Source organism: Nuphar pumila, chromosome 2, assembly GCF_984573655.1.
Source record: "Nuphar pumila chromosome 2, dmNupPumi1.hap1.1, whole genome shotgun sequence".
NCBI lineage: Eukaryota > Viridiplantae > Streptophyta > Magnoliopsida > Nymphaeales > Nymphaeaceae > Nuphar > Nuphar pumila.
The window spans coordinates 69,943,764-69,958,127 of NC_143250.1; the positions used below are offsets into that span (position 1 = coordinate 69,943,764).

Sequence of the window (14,364 nt, forward strand, 5' to 3'; positions counted from 1 at the left end):
TGCCAAACACAATCTGGGCCCGATCTAACGCTTCACACAACTTGGGCAGTTGGTCCATTTTATTTTTACAGTAATGCCCTTGATTATTTACAAAATTGGCTAGAGTTTTAAATATGAGCACTGCACCGTACAGGGGTACTTTAGTCAATAAAAGAATCCCAAACCAGCTACTGTTTAATCAGGTCTCTTCTTGCTCTTGCTTCTGAATCGCTCGTGGAGTGATAGATTCGGGAGTGGGTTTGGTGGCCTACCCTCTCCTCTCCCTCCCTCTCTTGATTTATTGGGGTTTTGGTGGATTTCTGGTGTTCTAGATCAAGTAGATCGGATCGTTGAGAATTCGAATTTGGGGAGTTTTTCGAAAATTTTCAATTTGCAAGAATGGCTAGGAAGAAGATCAGAGAGTACGATTCGAAGAGGTTGCTGAAGCAACACTTGAAGAGGCTCTCTGGAATCGACTTGGAGATACGATCTGCACAGGTTTTCTCTATTCCCATCGTGTTGTCTGTGTTCTCTCTCTCTCTCTAAATGTTTAGAAGTTTATAACTGTTAATGGAAGATTAGGCTCTCAATTCAGTAATAGTGAAATAATTCGATATGGGTATCGATTTCTTTGGTTCTTTTATCTTGTTGGGTGCCAACTTTTTTTTTGTTTTCTGTATGGGTTGATTAGTACTAAATAAGGAAATTCATATATGTATCAATTGAATGACTATATAGAAGAAATGGGGTGTTGGTATTTTCATGAAATAGTGAAAATGTTGGTTTGATGCGGAGATCCTGAAATTTCTTGTATATTTATGAGATGGGTTATTCTGATTGCTTTGATGATGTTGAAATCTGATAGGTAACGGAGTCGACAGATTTCTCTGAGTTAACAGACATAGAGCCGTGGCTTTCGTCGACCAGGCTGGTGGTGAAGCCGGACATGCTGTTCGGAAAGCGTGGCAAGAGCGGACTGGTAGCTCTGAACCTTGATCTGGTGCAGGTTGCCGCATTTGTGAAAGAACGTCTTGGTAAAGAGGTAAATCTTGTTTCTGTTTGGTGTCGGCACGATTACTCTTGTTCAATTTTGTGTCTGGAACAAATGCTTCCATGGGCTCATTAGCTTAAGAAGCCAAAGATTTTAATAAATGGTTAGATTCAATTGAATAAATTGATGGACTAGCTGTTTTCATTAAGACGTGAAAAATTTACCAAGATCATTGAAACCACCACTCAACTGTTTCTTCAGGCTCGTACAGATACATGATTGGTGTTGTGTCTTTTTTGCTGATCTCTTGGTTCAACTTACGCGTATACTCATATATGTGTATTCTTGGAAGTGTGTGTGTGTGTGTGTATTCTTTAATGAGCATGGACATTTTGCAGGTTGAGATGGGCGGGTGCAAAGCTCCCATTACTACCTTCATCGTGGAACCGTTTGTTCCTCACAGCCAAGAGTTCTATCTGTCGATTGTCTCAGAGAGATTGGGATACACCATTAGTTTCTCTGAATGTGGTGGGATTGAAATTGAAGAGAACTGGGACAAGGTACAAAGGAAGTTGAATTTATTATCCATCTCTTTTGTAATGAATAACTGCTGTGCAAGCTCAAACATTTGATTGGGAAAAAACTGGATCTCGTATCCATGCCGGAATCATAAGATCTTCAAGGCTAAATGCATATAGGGTTAACCTGAAGTGAGGGATGCATGAAATATATGTTGCTTATGCAGGGGTTTTAGATTTTATAACTACTTGTTGAATTGTGTCAACATGTGAAGTTGAAGAAATATGCAGTCTAGAAGAGGAAACGTTGATTGGAATTATCCCTGCATGGTTCTAGTTATCCATTTTTTGTTTCTGCTTCATGATGCCTGTGATGGGAGCTCCTACTTGAAAACTGTAATTTTCACATGTTTACAGTTCCGTAACTTGAATGTTCTTTTAATGAATCAGTTTAAGAAAGGCTTCTTATTTCTTTGCTTGCGAGTTGGGCTGATTTTCTTTCGTTTATATTCTGGTTAAGGGTATTTTGTTATACATTATGAGCATTTTAATGTCTATTGGACTTATTTTGTTTTCCGTATTTTGGCTCATGCAGGTAAAGACCATATTCCTCCCAACTGAAAAATCTTTCACCCCCGAGGCATGTGCACCACTGATTGCCACCCTTCCCTTGGAGGTATGGTTGGTGTATTCTTTTGGTTTTCAATCTGTCATTCTAAAATTTTAAAGTGGAAACATAATTAAGAATTTAAGATCTGGGGAGGACCTTGCACATTTAGTCACTTTATGGAATGAAAATCCATTATTGTTGTTGCATCTGTTTCATTTTTTGTCTACGGGCAGTTTCACTTCAATTTCTATTGCTTCTATATTGTTCATATATTGCATTTAATTAAATCCTAATTCCTAATGTATGCATTGCTGTGCTCTGGGCAGATTGTATCATACACACTTATACATTGCTCATACTCTGGTTTTCTTTTTCCAATTAGAACACATCTTGTGCAAGTTCTTATCATCTTCTTATTTATGCAGATTCGAGGGAAAATTGGAGATTTTATAAGGGCTGTTTTTGCAGTATTTCAGGGTATGACTGATATCCTATGTAAAATTTGTTTATTTATCATTTACTACTACTATTTCTGTATGCGGCATTACATTCCATCACTGCATGGCAGATCTTGACTTCACTTTCCTAGAGCTGAACCCCTTCACTTTAGTCAATGGAGAGCCTTACCCACTGGATATGCGTGGAGAGTTGGATGACACTGCTGCATTCAAGAACTTCAATAAGTAAATAATATTTCTCCATATGCTTATCCATAACCATTTGGCAATATGAAAATTTTCATGATTCATCTGTGCAGGTGGGGAAACATAGAGTTCCCATTGCCTTTTGGTAGAGTCTTGAGCCCAACCGAAAGCTTTGTCCATGTCTTGGATGAGAAGGTAAACTGTCAAATTTGAGTCATCCTTAATGTTTATGGAGTTTGCTACAAGTTTCTCTTATATATGATCTTGAATGTACTTTTAAATAAGTTAGCTGTAGTCTTGTACTTCTGTTTATTGAAATGGTCAACTGGGATGGAAATGCTTTTGCATTATTCAGTGGGTAAACCACATTCATCTTCAACGTTGCTATCCTCTATTTTATGTTATCATGATGAAGCCTGATAACCGTAGTAATTTATACGGTCTGGTGTCATGCACTGTGACCTGCATATGGAGGACACTTCCTTTCATTCTTCTACTTATAGAGAAGGATATCATTCTTCATTAGACTTTAATCAACTCGTCATTTTGTGTGTAAAGCCAGTTGTGCTTTTGAAATTATTAAGGTAAAGGAGATATATGGGAAAACATTTTTCACACCATTACATATGTTGATGCGTGATTGTAGGAGCTTAAATTCTGAATACAGAAAAGTGGTGATGCAATCTTTCTCCCTCTAAAAAGGTTTCTTAACAGCAGCACTTCACTGGAATCATTCTTATTTCTGTCCTGGAAGGCTTCCCAGAAAATTGTATCAGCATTTGATAGTCCACTCTAATTGGTTTAGGAACTTATGTCTCATCATTAGTGTGATGGGTTAGCTAGTTAAGCAAGAGTTACTGGACTAATATCTGGATTCATTTTAAACTTCTTTATGAAGAATCATTTAGATGAGTAATGAAACTTTCAATCTTAAATCTTCAGCCGTCCAGTGAATATATGTGATAGGAGCTAGATATAGAGAACATCTTCTTTAGAACTGCTTCAAGCCTCTTCCTCTCAATCCAAGGCTTATCATTGCAATATAATGGCAGACAAGTGCCTCTCTGAAATTCACAGTTCTGAACCCAAAAGGACGCATATGGACTATGGTGGCTGGAGGTGGTGCTAGTGTGATATATGCTGACACTGTAAGTGTGTTATGTTCTATTCATACTCCCGTTTTTCTACAGAAGGCTGTTATTTGCATTTTCTGATGCCTGCACTAAGGCTTTGATTTTTCCATGCATTTAGGTTGGAGACTTGGGCTATGCATCTGAACTTGGCAACTATGCTGAATACAGCGGTGCTCCTAATGAAGACGAGGTGCTGCAATATGCAAGAGTTGTTCTTGATGTAAGTCTACAAACTTCTTGTTACCACATTTAGATACCCTTATTTCTTCCCAATGGGCTGGGCAATTTCAAGCTTGTTACAATTTTCTGAGAAGCTAATCTAATTGCAGTGTGCTACTGCGGATCCTGATGGGTGTAAGAGAGCTCTTCTAATTGGAGGAGGCATTGCTAACTTTACCGATGTTGCTACTACGTTTAATGGCATCATTCGTGCTCTAAGGGAGAAGGTTAGGCTCCATCCTGAAGTAGATTAATGTGGGTTTGGCTGATGCATTTTTCTAATGGTGTGCATACTCTGGTTGTGCAGGAATCCAAACTAAAGGCTTCAAGAATGCATATTTACGTTCGCAGAGGTGGCCCAAATTATCAGACTGGATTGGCTAAAATGCGGTCTTTGGGGGAGGAACTTGGGATTCCTCTTGAGGTAACACATACAGAACTTATCTGCTGCTGCTTCTTCCTTTTATTTCCTCGTCTTTCCTTCTTTTATCCACTTGTGAAGATTTTGTAAGGCTTATGCTAAATACCTTGCAGATATTTGAGATCTTTAACTTTGTAAAATTGTCTAGACATAAAAAATGTCCATATCCTATTCCTCTGATAGCAGTATTATGGTGCCATATTTTTTACAGGTCTATGGGCCAGAAGCCACGATGACTGGAATCTGTAAGCAGGCAATTGACTGCATTATGTCAACTGCATAAGTTTCTACATTTTTGGTCGAATTATAATTGCTTGGTTGTGTCTATTCACCTTTGATGTATTGAGTGCTGCATAACTCTTGATTTCTGTGGAAAAGCTAGATATTCCTAGTTTTGTTGTTGCCAAACAAACTGAGAGAGGGCATCAATTGAGCCTACAATTCCCATTGTTGTGAAAGCTAGCTGCTGTTAATGCCAGGAAATATTTGTTCTTCGCTGATCATCGATAATAATATAAGACATCACCCTCTTGCTTCTTTAATGAAGTGTTTGATGTTTATTTTTAAACGCCTACATGCTTTTGTCCTCCATAAAGATTGTTTTCTTGATTGGTATATCAGTGTTACTGTGTCTATCTAACATTGATACTTCCTACCCATGTCTACGCTAGTACTTCAAGATGCTGGTTCTGGGTGATTCATATATGCATACAGTACACACTGTACATATATTATATATTTTGATATGTTATATATTTATTTTTCTATTTATTTTCAGCAAAGTCTCTCTCTCTCTCTCTCTCTCTCCTTTCCTTTTTCCTTGGAACAATCTTGTAAGCACAAGTGATGGGGCCTGGAGCTGGAATCTCCCAATGGGATTATTACAAATAAAATGGATAGGGACCAGCAGCTAGATTGGTTCCATTACATGTCTAGCAAATTAGTAGGGGAGCTTGCTATCCAGGAGACAGGAGAAAAAGGCAACTTTGGATTCTAGCTGATTGATAGTTGTATTAACAGAGTTAGTTGACATCCTCTACAAAAAGAAATGCAACTGATTCATTCATGTCTGAACACTGATTTACTGATTACTTGTTGGTGGGCTGGGCCTTACATGTCTAGCAAATTGACAGATATGGTGGCTAACGGTTGCAATCCTATTGAATGCTCTCTTGTTAGCAAATTTGATTGGTAAATGAACATGTCATGCCTTTTCCTTTAATCTCATGTAGTTAATTATTTCTGATTATGTCTGGAGTGCAACAAAAGCATCAGTTTTCTTGACCTATCCAGTGCCAGTCCATCAAGGTTCTGCCATCCTAAGAAGGGACGAATTTCTGTTCATGGCATTATTGTAGAAGTGGTCATGGTTGAAATGATGGTTATGCTATTATTTCGGAGCTCTTGTTATGATGCAGTTAAAAAACAAACTTCAATGAGGCACTTGGGTGCCTTGATCTGTTAAAAGAATGTGTAAAATGTCTTGGGGGATTCACCATGTTATTCGCTGTTTAGCTCTGCACTGATATGGCGCCAAGTGGTTTCACTCATTTGATAGGGGCGACTATGAATATCACCAAGTTGATGGGACATCACGAGTTTGAAACTCATAGGGTGTGCGACCTTTGCCACGAGGCTGAAGCTGCAGGCATACTCCTTGGTGGGAAAGGGGGGACCTGGGGTTTTATGCCAATGAAGTCAGTGTGCAAGGTGGTTTCTGGTTAGCCAAAAAAAGTGTCAAGTTGATCTGTTTCATCAAGAGTCCAACAGGTTTCCTAAAAAAATGGCTTCTATTTGTGATCAAATATCTCACCATACTTGAGCAGGCCGCACCAGCTCTAATTTGGCATCTTAGCTTGCTTGGACAAGTCTAGGTTCCACTAGAAATCAGTAACTTCCAGAATTTGTGTGTGTGTGAGAGAGAGAGAGACACACGGGAGTATGGTTAAACCCCCAAAAAGTCCACAACCAATCATATGCTTTTGTGATCACGTGCAAGATCAGTGGTGCAAAAATTTTTTTTTTGCACTTTGGACCTTTTAGTAGTGATCAACCAACGCTAAAACATCCGAAATCATGTGTGTGGCGCATCACCATGCATCAGATGTTTGTTATCGTCGCGAAATTTTTCCCCGTCTTCCCTTCCTTGCGGAAGAGAAAGAGGAAACGCTTTCGCGCTTCAAACTTGACCGGATTTTGGAAATTGCTTTTGAAATACTCACCTCCGTTTTTGAAAATTGCGGGAAAATCCATAGGATGGGGCTCGACCTGTCGGTACGAGGTTCGACCGTTCCTGCCGCCTTTAACAGGGGTAATCGAACCAAGGACCAAAACTATGCTTGACTTAGTTAAATCATCAACATCGTGTTCTATCCTAGATGCACAAAGAATTCAGGCATGTGCTATGAGATTTTGGAAAATGCAAGTTGAAAAACATGATGTATGCTTAGAAAACATTTGGAGTTAGAAAGAATCTCTCAGGAAAAGGGTCAATTTCTCAGGAAACTCAGATAAAAAGGGTTTTTGAAAACATGAGAAAGCTTATAAAGATGTGAGAAAATCAGAAATAGTTGAAAATCCTGGGAAAATGGAAGTGATTCTTGAAAAAAGGTGAACCTTTGAAAAGAGAAATACTTCTTAGGAAAACTTGGACTTTGAGAGTTTTTTTAGGAAAATAATGGAAAATTTATAGGAAAACTCATTTGGGAAAAGGAAAATTGAAGCTTGGGAAATTGAAATCCTGAGAATCTTAATCTTGGAATACTTGGAAATTGATTTTGACTTTGAAAAAGGTAAGAGACTTCTCTTGAAAATCTTGGGAAAATGACCTTTTCTCCTGGAAAACTGTGGAAAAACTTGACTTGAGAAAACCGATCTTGAAAATTCTCAGAGTTTCTTGAGAAATCGATTTCTTTGAGAATGAAGTTTTCTTGAGAAAATATTGAGAAAATCTTGAGAAAATCAATGATTTCATGATGCAAATGACATGAGTAAATGAATGTCCTTTGAAAAGATTTTCTGAGGAATTGGTTGGAAAATGTGCATTAAGTCCAAATAAATCCTTCACATATTCTGACTGTGGCCATGAATATGTTCAGAACTTAGTTGATTTGATGCACATGATTTTGAAAACTTTGGAAATATGATGTGCATTTTAAAATAGCCTAAGAGTGTAGGCTCTATGCGACTAGTAGAAAGATGATGGATCTGGGTCTCGTCCATATTCCGACTAGGGCCGTAAATATGGATCCCACCGAGTCCATCAACTCCCTAAGAGTTGGTGCACGTGTCATTCGTGAACATCCATAGTGCTTTTGAAATAAGATGTATGCATCACATAAGCAGGATATTTGCATAAATTCAAACTATATGATATGCATCCTAGTCTAAGCAGGAAATTAACTCTCTTATTCCAAGATTTACATTATTACATCACTAAATAAAGGAAGTAAAAGAAATTTTCAGACTTCAGCTCCTTCTTTTGATTGTTACTGCCAAACTTGAAATAGGGTTAGCTCGACTATGTGGGTTTTTCCAAGATTTTCCAATAATATTATGAAATTATTGGATTTAATTGGATATAAACCCTATTCTCATGCTTCCTTGATATTTGAAATGATGTAAATGCAGAAAATTTAGTAGAAAATAGTTTGAAATTCGGAATGGTGGTCAAAATGACCAAAATACCCCTAATTATAAAGTTATACCTTTAAAATCAGGGTTTTTTGAAGGAAAACTTGGTAAAATTGAGATTTTGAAGTTCAAATTGAATCAAATGATGATGAAATGCAGTATAACATGCTGCTAAACACATTAGGACTGTAAAATCAGAATTTGGCATTTTGCAATTTATCCAAAATAACGAATTTCGCTTGTTTTTCACTTGGATCCGGGTCCTGTGGGACCCTGTTTTGGTATTATGGCTAATCCGAACCTCAAATGGATTCCAAATTGCACCAAATTCGGTATGAAGCATCTACTTACTCTGATAAACAACCTAGAATGCTAAAAATTACGAAATGATATGATTTAAATGCTAAAATTCAAAGAAAGTCCTAAAATGGTGGATTTTGCCTATGGATCTGAACCAAATGCAATGCCTAATATGATAATGCAAGATTTACACCATGGAAACTTCTGATATTTTGCAGACTGCTAAAAGACCCGAAATGGAACATTTTTGGTTTTTACAGCCTCGGGATTTGAGCCATGGTGAGTTTGGCAACAGGGATTTAGTTCTGACAGAGGTAAAAATCAACCTAATCTGATGTAAAATGCCAAAAAAATATAAAACAGCCATGGAAATCTATGAAATTAATCAGAGCTACGCACGACATCTACATGAACAACTTTCATGTTTACAACTTCGGCATTTGATCAACGAAAACACAGATAAAAATATAACTATTCCTGCCTAAACTAACAGAACAGACAAATGTAGCAAAACAGAGGACTGACAAAAAAAATCTGAAGCAGGTATCAACACTGTTCTAAAAATCACAGGCTTTCAGATGCAAACAGACGACATCTCGGACACAACTTTCACTTTTTACAGTTTTGGATTTGAAGTAACACACAAAGAGAAACCACAGCCCTAAGTCGATCCAAGATCTCAGAGGCCCAAATTAGGCTCTGACACGTGTCCCGAACTCTCGGATTTTTGTCAGACATAAAAAAAAATCAGAAACATCTGAGAAAATCATATTAAAAACTAGACATTCTCCCAAGTTCAGAACATCTTTCGGATCGAAAATCGGATTTCCCATGAGGGATATCTCGATTTTACAAGTCGGCAAATGATTTTCAAAACGCATCCCGGGTAACAAAACCCGACTTGCCATTTTGAATGTTTACCACAGTAAACAAATTCAAATGCCTCCAAATTTTTGGCAAAATTTCAGGGACACCTAAGGGCGCATTTCGTGATTTTTTTGGGATTTTAAATAAAAAACAAATGCATGAAATGACGTGTGGACTGACTCACAAAAACAAAGACCTACTGAAAATGAGCAGAGTTGAAATAAATGCTAAACTAATCCTAATTAATTCATGAAATGTGCTAAATGAATGAAATAAAATGCAAATTAAACCTAGCTAACTGCATGAATGTTAAAAATCATCAAGGAAGCATAATTAAACGTTTTATATATGTCGTTTTATGAGAATAGCTCAATCCATCTCTCGGATGAGCTCTTTCTTCAAACGACTCTCGAATCGGATTATGGAATTACATCAAGGGGAAAAGAAGTGCACCTTGCTTCGTTACGCAGCTTAGAAGCTTTTGAAAGGGGCGGCTATCACGAGCTTCCTTCGTCCTTCACTCCGGGCTTCGGATGGTTCACCAAAATCGACCTATGCTTGAATCGAATTGGCCACTGCACGAACTTTACTCCACCTTCTCCAATGAGCCAAAGGGGGCACGATTTCCAAAGTTCAGAATCAGATTTTAGGGAGGCTAGGTCGGATTTTCAAGTTCACAAAAATGGTCTCCAAAGATGCTCTCTTCTCCTGGGCGTGGAGCCTTGTTTTTATAGATTTTTTGAAAAATTTTGAATTTCAAACAGGCTCAATCTGAGCCCTCCATGTGGCGCCATCTCAGGGGTGCTATTTTGATTTTTGAGAAAATAAAAAATGAGATTTTTGTGAGTGAGACACCTCAGCAGGATTTGAAATTTTTCAAAATTTTGTTTTGCTTGATTTTCTCTGCAGGAAGCTCCCAGATGGCGCCACCTCAGGGGGAAGTTTGAAATTCAAATGGAGGTTGGCCCTGGAGGAATGGAGGGTGGACATGTGGCGCCACCTCAGGGTGGCTCCTACAATGCCATGTGGCAAGAGGGAGGAAAAGGAGGGAAAGGACATGTGGCGCCACCTCAGGCCATCTGGAAAAATCAAAGCTCAGGATTTGCGCCACCTAGGCCCTGTTTGAATTTTTGAATGGTTTGCTTTTTCTGAAGAAAGCCAGGAGTGACATGTGTCTCCTACTTTTCTGAAAAAAGTAGGGAGAAGACATGTGTCCTCTACTTTTTCTGAAGGAGGTAGAAGGAGACATGTGTCACCTGCTTTTTCTGAAAGAAGCAGAAGATGACACGTGGCAGAGGGGAGAGAAGGAGGGCCAAGCCATGTGGCGCCATCTCAGACAACCTGGAAAAGGTAGAAGTTCAGGATCTGCGCCACCTATGAGGAGATTTGAATATTTGAATTCTAGCTTTTCTGAAGATAGCAGGAAATGACACATGGCAGTTGCTTTTTCTGAGGAAATGAGAGCTTGACACGTGTCCTCTGCAGGAGACACACTCCAGATGGCGCCACCTCAGAGGAGACAAGCCTACCTTTTCTGTAGGAATTTAGGAGTGACACATGTCTCCTACTTTTCTGAGAAAAGTAGGGAGAGACATGTGTCAGGCTACTTTTCTAGAAGGAGGGAGAGGTTGACACGTGTCCTCTGCAGGAGACACACTTCAAGTGGCGCCACCTCAGAGGAGACAAGCTCCACTTTTTCTAGACAGGACAACCTATGACACTTGGCATCTCCTGGTAGTCTTGGAATGACACATGACGCATGATGGATAGGGTGACACATGGCAGATAAAATGGGATGACATGTGGCGGCTTCTTAAGGTAGCCCCACACTGACACTTGGCATGGAAATGGGAGGAGAGAGAAAAGACAAGTGGCACCAATCCAGGGGACAAGGCTCCTATATTTTTGGGTTTTTCAAAATTCGAATTTTCAAAAGAAAAGCTTGTGTGACACCATCTCAGTGTGGGTCCCACATTGCTTCTTTATTGAAATAAGGATAAAACAACAACTTCTTTTTGGAATTTTCATAAAATCTGGAGTAATGGGTAAAACATGAATTTTTGGAAAGAGTTGGCCTTGTAGGGCGATTTTGTAAAAAGATGATAGTTGCAATAGCTAAAGGCAAAATCTGAGTTGAAATTTATTGAAAATTATCCAGATTGTTTTCCTGAGAAAATATTTTGAAATTCAGAGCCCTGCGGTAAAATGGGAAGAATTGATAATTTTGAAGACCCAGGGTTTTGAAGTCAATTTTGAAAAGAGTTGAAATTTTAATCTGGATTGAAAATTTTGAAATCAAGAGTTCTGGACCTCGAAATGACATGCTGTGCAGTGCAGTGATATGAGATGCTCATGCAATGATATGCAATGTCATGTCTTATGCAATATAATCTTAAACCAAGACTTGGAGATGCCTGTTTCCTGTCAGGAACAAAATTTTGAACATCTGAGCTGAAAATAGAGGAATTTTGAGAGTTTGAGATGAAATTTGGACTTTTGCAAGGTTCGGGTTCAGAAAATGACCATTTTGCCCTCCAGCGATTTCAGAGGCTGGATGATGATGTTTGGTGAAAATGTCGGGGAGGTGAGTGAAAATTTGGGGTGTTTACAGATGCCCCTCTTTGTTACTAAGCCGGCTCATGGCCGAGCTTAGTGGCAAAGAAAAACACACCAAATTTGGGCCATACATAAAAAAAATGCCCCAGTTAGAAGGATCTGACTGAGTGTGAAGAAATTAGCCTGAGGAGGATGGTAGATATGAAACGGAGAATGAAGAGGAAAGATTTGCTCTGTGAGAGCAAAGTTCAGGTTTATGCCCTTGACCTGGATGAGACTGAAATACCTTGCATGAAACGAAGTTCATGTTTGACCCTTAACCTGATTGGGGATGGAATATCTCATAGCATGAGACTCAGGTTTGTACCCTTAACCTGATCGGGCGGAAAAATGAAATACCTCTTTGAATGAGGCTCAGGTTTGTACCCTTAACCTAATCGGGTGGAAAATGAAATACCTCTTTGATTGAGGCTCAGGTTTATACCCTTATCCTGATCGGGCGGAAGATGAAATACCTCTTTGATTGAGGCTCAAGTTTATACCCTTATCCTAATCGGGCAGAAGATGAAATACCTCTTTGATTGAGGCTCAGGTTTATACCCTTATCTTGATCGAGCAGAAGATGAAATACCTCTTTGATTGAGGCTCAGGTTTATACCCTTATTCTGATCTGGCAGAAGATGAAATACCTCTTTGATTGAGGCTCAAGTTTATACCCTTATCCTGATCGGGCAGAAAATGAAATACCTCTTTGAATGAGGCTCAGGTTTGTACCCTTATCCTGATCGGGCGGAAAATGAAATACCTCATTGAATGAGGCTCAGGTTTATACCCTTAACCTGATTGGGCGGAAAATGAAATACCTCTTTGGATGAGGCTCAGGTTTGTACCCTTATCCTGATCGGGCGGAAAATAGAATACCTCTTTGATCGAGGCTCAGGTTTGTACCCTTGTCCTGATCGGGCGGAAAATGAATGGAATCCTCAAAGGAAGAGACCATGATGGAACCTTCGGATTTTGCACAGTAAATCCGACAAGGGTTTTGCAAAAGAAAGGAAAATTGGGTCCCTAAAGCTTGAAAAGGGATTGATTTTGGGCATCTCATTACTGAGACTAAAATCAACTTTTGAAATTGCCTTTTGCGGGAAATGATTGGCGGTTCGACCTCGAACCGAAATGGGACTGTCTATGGTGGGACACTGGGGACACAGGGAAGTGTGCAATTCTGAGAGTTCATGCTCTCAAAAAAGGAAAGGAACCAAGTCCTTAGGAGGGATTTAAAAATTGGTGTCAGGATGCATTGAAAACAGACATCAAGTTCTCACTTTACGTCAGGATAGCTAGAAAATATTGTCAAAATGTTGGGAATTATGTTGTTGATTCAAAGTTTTTGAAAATGTTGCATATTGTTGCAAAGATATTCCTTACTTTCTACCCAAAGCATTACCTCCAAACAAGGTTCACTTTGTAGAATCGAGACTTGAAAATCCAAATTGCTTGCAATTGACCTTCTTCAAGGAAGCTATCAATTTCCTAGATATGAACAAGAAAGAGAATTTAATATTACGAAAGCAGTTGATGAAAGAGTATTGATAATAGAATTGCACAAGTTTAAAGAAATTCTTGGCAAATTTTGGCAGTTTGATATCCTGGGAGCTTCTCTCATGATAGTCTCTCTGCACTCTTTTGGCTCTCTTTGAGTTTTTTGGCTATATTCTCCTTCATTTTGGAGATGCTCTTACTTTTTCTCTCTTTCTTTTTCCTCTCTTTCTCTCTTTTGGGAAGGGTACGTCACAAACTCCTTCATCTTGGATATGTTTTGATCCTTCTTGGGCGATGGGTTTGGAGATCTTTGGGTGATAGCTGAAATTAAATATCTTTTAGGGATTGTCGAGAGGTTCATCGCATTTGCCTTCATCTCGACAGTGCTTTGGACTTTCCCTGGAAGGACCCGTCACAAACTCCGTCATCTGGGAGATGTTTCGAATCTTCTTTGGCCCCGGGGGTCTACTCGCCTAATTCGCCTTCATCTTGACGACAGGTGAGAGATCCCTTTTGCGGATATTTAATTGCAGCTTAGGTGATTTGGGTGAATTCTCTCTTTTCTAGCGCTCGGGATATTTCCACTGCCTCGTCCTTACAAGAATAGCCTTTAAAGATGCGCCATTGACTGCGATCAATATCGATCATCTACGGCTTTTCAATAACATTGAATCTTCTTTTCTGGCCATATCGAGGACTTATCCTTCATCCTTTTGGTTGGCCAATAAAAAGACTTTGAATTTTGAATCTCTTTTCGCAAAAGCTTCACTCTTTTGGAAGTAATGCTGAAGGTAAATTGAGATAAAGGTTTGTGCAATAAAGATTCTGAAATCAACAATTAATTGATTGACAAATTGATAAAATTTTCTTGAAATCCTTGGTGAGAGAGAGCGTTTTAAATCCGGCTCAATACATCCGTGACGAAAATTCTCCTCTCTTTTTTCCCAAAAA

At 39.0% G+C, this 14,364-nt stretch overlaps 1 protein-coding gene across 1 annotated transcript; it reads left to right on the plus strand.

Annotated features, from left to right (window-relative positions):
• Window positions 1–202: 202 nt before the first annotated feature.
• On the plus strand, window positions 203–5,052 carry LOC149845717 (ATP-citrate synthase alpha chain protein 3). The gene is made up of 12 exons (XM_089997712.1): window positions 203–477; window positions 845–1,021; window positions 1,369–1,530; window positions 2,084–2,164; window positions 2,524–2,575; window positions 2,667–2,781; window positions 2,856–2,937; window positions 3,795–3,890; window positions 3,994–4,095; window positions 4,205–4,321; window positions 4,402–4,518; window positions 4,727–5,052. The coding sequence occupies exons 1-12, from the start codon at window positions 379–381 to the stop codon at window positions 4,796–4,798; spliced, it is 1,272 nt and encodes a 423-aa protein (XP_089853838.1). The 5' UTR covers window positions 203–378; the 3' UTR covers window positions 4,799–5,052.
• Window positions 5,053–14,364: the final 9,312 nt, after the last annotated feature.

What these genes read in the sequence shown, in the direction of transcription:
- LOC149845717 (XM_089997712.1), top strand. Translation starts at nt 379, where the DNA reads ATGGCTAGGAAGAAGATCAGAGAGTACGATTCGAAGAGGTTGCTGAAG. An exon ending in TGGAGATACGATCTGCACAG is followed by an intron (nt 478 to 844) that starts GTTTTCTCTATT and finishes GAAATCTGATAG; the next exon opens with GTAACGGAGTCGACAGATTT. An exon ending in TGTTTTTGCAGTATTTCAGG is followed by an intron (nt 2,576 to 2,666) that starts GTATGACTGATA and finishes ACTGCATGGCAG; the next exon opens with ATCTTGACTTCACTTTCCTA.